Genomic DNA, 6,073 nt, shown 5'->3' on the forward strand with positions numbered 1-6,073 from the left:
TAAGTATAGTTGTGCAGTTAAATAGATCAGGGGTAATAGTACTTGTTGTAATATGTAGTTCTACTTCATCAAATCCATTTCAATGCATCAAGCAAAAGAGCTGTAACCCCATGAATAGCCTAGGCTAGTCTAATAATATTTTAAGACATTTTTATTTTATGATATTAAAAACATTAGGCTACACTAAGCTAATGAAATCTTCCCATAAACTTAGCCTACTCGGCTTTAATTTTTGCTTCGATTTTGACTGCCCTACCCGTCAATGAGGGGTAATCTAATTGAAGGAAGCATTGATAAATTAGAAGCAAATTTGACTAGAAAATTAAACTTGTTGTTTAATCAGAGTATCAAAACCAATGTTGGAATCAAGAAGCTTTTGTCTCTAAATTATGTTAAGGAAAATTCTGAAAACAAGGCAGACATCTTGGATATTGATAACAGTTTAAGCATAACCAACGAAAGTGAACCTGTTGCAACAAACACAAGTGAATCAAACCAACAAAAATCCCCATTGGTTGAGAGGATAGCTAACGAAATACAAGAGGCAGCTGAGGGTGTTCAAATTGAATCCGAAGTGTTCACAGCAGAAAAAAGGTGCAGTCGCAGTCAGGCCAAAAAAAGGTTATCGTCTGTGGAGAGAAGGAGAAAAGAAAAGGAAGTAGTTGATGTAAATGAAGAAGAAGACGTGAGCCCAAGCGCAAATGACGACGATAAGAACAAAGATGGTGGCCATGTTTCTAATGCTCAACGAAGTGTAGCGTCAAGTGAAAATAAGCCTCTTAAGACTTACTCAAGTGTTGTAAATAATCTCCCAACTCAAAGAAACCGTATTTCCTCACGGAATATAAATACAGTAGTCCCAAATCAAGTGAAAAATAGGAGGAGTGTCATTATCGGCTCCGGTATAGTAGAGAACAACCTGAAATCAGCGTGCAGAAGATCTCAACTATTTGTCTCTCGTGTGTCCCCTAATACATCGTGTGAAGACTTACTAGCCTACTTGTCACGTAAAGGCATAGCTGACAGAGAGTGTTTGGAATTGAAATCAAGGTTTTTAACATACAAATCATTTAAAGTGAGTGTTCCAGAGGAGTTTGAAAACGAAGTGCTCGAGCCTAAATTTTGGCCTGCTGGTGTGTTGGTGAGAGAATTCTTGCCAAGTAAAGGACCCCGGAGCCAAAAAAGCCAAAATAGATCTTTTTTAGGCCGAACCATATACAAGACACTGCAAACATAGACCCATCCATTGTCGTTGGTGATTTTAGGCTTGGTAGTAAACTTAGTGTGCCTGAAGAAACAGTTACAAGCCTAACGGAAGTGAAAATTGTATCACTCAACGTTCAATGTCTTAGAAATAAATGTGACCTCATATCTGTCTTTATTGATGAGGTAAGTTGCGATTTTCTGTGTATTGCTGAACATTGGTTAGAGGACAGTGAACATGATTTTTATAGGACTATGAATAACCTAACACTTGTAAATATCTACTGCCGTAAAACTCATAAAAATGGTGGCACTGCTATCTATGCATCTAACATTTTCAGGCCTAACTGTAAACCAATAGACTTAAGTGATTTTTGTGAAGAACTTGTTTTTGAAGCCACGGCTATAGAAATATTAAGTACTAAGACAATATTGTTGTCAGTCTACAGATCTCCTGCCAGTGACTTTAAAGTTTTCCTTTCCCAACTTGAACTGTGTCTCGATCACATATCTAAATCTGACAAAAACAGCATAGTTATCTGTGGCGACTTTAATGTGCACTTAGAGAAACCCTCACCCGAGGAGTTTGCCTTTGTGAACCTTCTTCGCAGCTTTGGACTTTACATTCCCACGAGGCTTCCAACACGAGGGGAGGCTTGTCTGGATGCTGTAGCAACCAATTACAACTCTTGGGACATTGAGGCGGAGGTGGTAAGGCCTCATATTGCTGACCACGACGGTGCGGTGGTACTCACAGTCAAGACTACTAAGGTAAGCCCTTCCTCCTCATGGATAGACAAATACTCTGTTGTTAAGCGAACAATAAACATGGATCTGCTTCCCTTGCTTAGGAGTGAATTATCTGCTATAAACTGGAACTTCCTGAAAGCAATTTCTGACCCCAAACTTGCTTTTGCAGCTTTTACTGAGACTTTTTGTGATAAATTTAACGTTGTATATCCACCTAAAATTAGTCGGCCCAAGCCAATGTCTAGTTCTCCCGGTAAAAACCACAAAGGCACCAAAGGTTCAAAGGATTGGTACACCCCTGACCTGGGTAGGCTACGACAGCTCATGCTACTTGTTCATGATCATTTTAAGGGCGCAACAGATGACAATATCAGGCAGAGATATTACTTACTTTACTGTAGAATTAAGTGTGACTATGGTGTTAAGGTCAGGGATGCAAAGAGGAAGTTTAATGCAGATAAAATCCTCAACGCTCCCAACCCTTGCAAGGCTGCATGGGACATTGTGAATGATTGCAGGTCTCCTTGTCCTGGCCCTGAAGTTCTGGCCACCCCTGATGATTTCAACACATATTTTCTAAATGTAGCAGATGAACTCATCACAAATATACCCGTGTTGCAGACAGACCCCCTGGATTCGGTTAAGGATCTCACCCAAACACACAACTTTAACTGCTGGACGAAGGTGAGTGTCAATGAAATTATCTCTACCGTTAAGAAATTCAAAGCCTCGGCAAGTCAAGATGTAAATGGAGTGTCAACTAATATCTTAAAATCTGTAATAGACTTAATTGCACCACCCCTCACAGATCTGATCAATCTTTGCCTAGCTAAGGGTATGTTTCCTGACAATTTAAAAATAGCCCGGACGATACCCATCTACAAGAAAGGGGACCCTTCACTCCTGTCCAACTTCAGACCGATATCTATCCTCCCATCTTTCTCCAAGGTGATAGAGACCGTTATGAAGAAACAACTCGTAGCCTACTTGGAAGGTAATGCCATTCTGACGGAAGCCCAACACGGATTCAGAGGTAAACACTCGACCACTTCTGCACTTTTAAGCCTTGTTGACGTTATTTCCAGTGCTTTTGAGGAGGGTGAGTCTGTCCTGCTAAGTTTGTGCGATTTGAGCAAGGCATTTGATGTCGTAAACCACAAAATCCTTCTTGCTAAACTGAGTAGGTATGGGGTGGGTGGCGCAGTCCTTGGCTCACTGACTGAATACCTGAGTGACCGCAAGCAGTATGTTACTCTGAGAGGTGCCTCTTCCAGCGTTGGCAGCATACCTCACGGCGTGCCGCAGGGCTCGGTGCTGGGGCCAGTGCTCTTCACTATCATGATTAATGACCTCTCACTTAACAACCGTACTCTACTGTTTGCTGATGACACTACTCTGTTCTCTAGAGGGAAAGACCTAGAGGATCTCCGTGGAGAAGCTACTGTCCTACTGGAAGAAGCGAAGAGCTGGTTTGCCGTCAATAGGCTCAAGGTGAATGAGGACAAGACACAGACCATCCTGTGTACCCTCAAACCTGTTGTGGAAGATGAGGCTGTAAAACTCCTGGGCTTCTGGCTTGACCCCAGGTTAAATTGGAAGCATCACATAGACAAGGTATGTGTTAGGCTATCTAGAGTTACCTACCTACTAAGAAGACTTCGTTCTACTTTAAGTCAACCCTCTCTGCTGATGGTCTATCACGCCCTCTTCCACAGCCATGTGTCGTACGGCCTTGTCCTATGGGGCCATTCTACGGCAGCCCATGACATCCTACTGCTCCAGAAGAAAGCCATGAGGATAGTGTCATCTGCTGGCTACAAGCAGCACTGCCGCCCTATATTCATCCGGCATAGGGTGCTTACTGTATTCAGCCAGTATATCCTCGACATCCTTGTACTACTCAAGGACAAGGTGGGACTCTTTGGCAGGAGGGAGGAGGTCCACACCCACAATACCCGCAGAGCCCCAGACCTTGACATGCCTCGGTGCCGACTTGCACAGACAATGAGGAGTTACCCGCGTTCGGCAATTAGGGTATTCAACACCTTGCCTAAACGAGTGCGTGACATGGACCTGCCAGACTTTAAGAGGGAGATACGTGAGGGACTGCTGAATAGGCCATTGTACGCCTTGCATGAGTTGGAGAGTGAACCACTTTTTTTAACGTGACACGTCCGCCACAAAAGTAGTAGTAAAAGTATATTTAGACATTTTTTAATGGTTTTATAGTGTTTATATGTAAATAGTAACATGACGCAATCTATCCGACATGTCGGTCAACGATGTAGAAGACAAGTATTCAAGTAAGTAAGAGGTTAAGGGTATTAGGCCTAACCTATACAAAATCCTGCCTTAATCTGAATGGGAAAACATTATTATTTGCAGATGATACAACGATGCTGTCCAGAACCTTTAGGATTATTACAGTTGTGTGGCATTTGGATCATTGCCGGCCAATCTTAAAGGATCTTAAGCTACGTTTCCATTCCTGCAAATTTGTGCCGGCACAAATCTCCAAATTTGTAGGAATGGAAACATCCTGGCTCAAGTCGCGGCACAAATTTGTGCCCGCCGACTGCGCGACAAAACATGTGCCCAAGCCGCGGGCACATGTGCCTGCAACTCGCGCATGCGCAGGTCCTCCAAACTACCGCATGCTCATAAATGAGAGGTAATCATAACCTCAAATTTCGTTGAGTCCGTTGGAGGAAATTTTCAAAGCCACTTTGTACGCGCAAATCTCTCATCAATTGATTAAATGCACCTTCCAATGCTCTTTTAGCCAAAAAAACTTCTTATCCACTATCTAGGTAGTTTTCTTCTAAGTTCATTGTATGCACCAGCCATAAATAAAAAAGCAGAGGCTGTTATGTCATCCATGGTGATTTGTATAACACAATATAATCAAAATCAGCCACCGAACCTCACCACATCACAATAAAAGAGAACACTGCCTTGTCTGCCAGTTGTAGTCGCGGGACTTGTGCCTGGAATGGAAACGGCATGACAAACTACGTGCGACATATGCCTCGTCATGGTCTCGACATGTGCCTGCGACTTGTAGGAATGGAAATGAAGCTTAAGGGTACTCACGGTGTAGTGCTTTATATCCTGACCATAGAAAAGATGACGTGCAGTCAGTGGTGGATCTAGAACAGTCACAAGGGGGGGGGGACCAGGGTGTCTGAGAGGTTCGGGGGTACCCCCTCCCTCCCCAAAAATTTGTTTAAACTAAGTCTTCAAAAATGGCAGTTTTATACCATTTCTTTGTCCTAAGTTAGTGTGACAAATTATTGTACGCAATTTGTACGCACTACTGTATTACGTGCAGTCAAAAATATATGACATATATTTCCAAACTGCGACAGCCCCCCCCTCTGGATCCGCCACTGGGGTGCAGGAGTACTATACCAGAAGAGCACAAAATATAGACTTTTCCTGCTGTCGTCTCAAACGTACCTAGAATAGCTATCCTCGTTCTACTACTACTATTAACTACAACTCATAACTGCCTACTCATTTGCAGGAGATGGATGCACCCTCCTTCAGAAGGCGCTGAAAGGAATACTAATTATAGGCCGCTGTACTCCGTAAAAGAACTTAAGGAAGAGCACCTAGTGAGATAAGTGTATGTCTGCCATTTCATCCGTTAAACAGCCAGGTTTTTGAAGGTATAGTTTATTGTAAATATTATATATAGAGTTATTTATTAAATCACTTAATAATTTATTAGCTTCTGTGCCTGTGCTTCGCAACGGGAAGATGAACTATACCGCCTAATCCAAACAGTTGTTAAGTAGTCCGAATTTATGAACAAAAGCCACCAAATGTTGGCCTACTGTATAAAAACAATTATGACCAACATTGTAATTGCCCTACTGTTTACGTTAAAATATATCAATAACATAATATTCATTTTCATATTTGAGTTGTTTTGTCTCAAGATCAATGAACCAACTATTAAAGGTATAAAATTACCTCAGTACTGCCAGATTGATCCTGTTTAGTCCTTATAGATTACGGGGTTTAAGGACTTAAGTCCTCATCATGAGATCTTGTACAAGAACATTTAACACTGTAACTTCGAAAGGGTCATCAAGAGTTTAAATGCGAAACACGG

At 42.1% G+C, this 6,073-nt stretch overlaps 1 protein-coding gene across 2 annotated transcripts; it reads left to right on the forward strand.

Annotated features, from left to right (window-relative positions):
- On the forward strand, positions 1-3,456 carry LOC128989729 (uncharacterized). Of its 2 annotated transcripts, XM_054411747.1 has the most exons (3): positions 1-1,974; positions 2,575-2,637; positions 3,360-3,456. In XM_054411747.1, exon 1 carries the CDS (start codon positions 263-265, stop codon positions 1,235-1,237), a length of 975 nt encoding a protein of 324 aa, XP_054267722.1. In that variant the 5' UTR covers positions 1-262; the 3' UTR covers positions 1,238-1,974; positions 2,575-2,637; positions 3,360-3,456. The 2 variants fall into 2 exon arrangements, with proteins under 2 accessions (XP_054267722.1, XP_054267723.1); XM_054411748.1 differs by lacking the exon at positions 2,575-2,637 and having other exon boundaries at positions 3,360-3,420.
- Positions 3,457-6,073: the final 2,617 nt, after the last annotated feature.

The sequence above is a fragment of the Macrosteles quadrilineatus genome, unplaced genomic scaffold (genome assembly GCF_028750875.1).
Source record: "Macrosteles quadrilineatus isolate MER2022 unplaced genomic scaffold, UCM_ALF_1.0 Scaffold_3__2_contigs__length_128488019, whole genome shotgun sequence".
Lineage (NCBI taxonomy): Eukaryota > Metazoa > Arthropoda > Insecta > Hemiptera > Cicadellidae > Macrosteles > Macrosteles quadrilineatus.

Coding starts and splice junctions, on each gene's coding strand:
- LOC128989729 (XM_054411747.1), top strand. CDS start 263: ATGAGGGGTAATCTAATTGAAGGAAGCATTGATAAATTAGAAGCAAAT.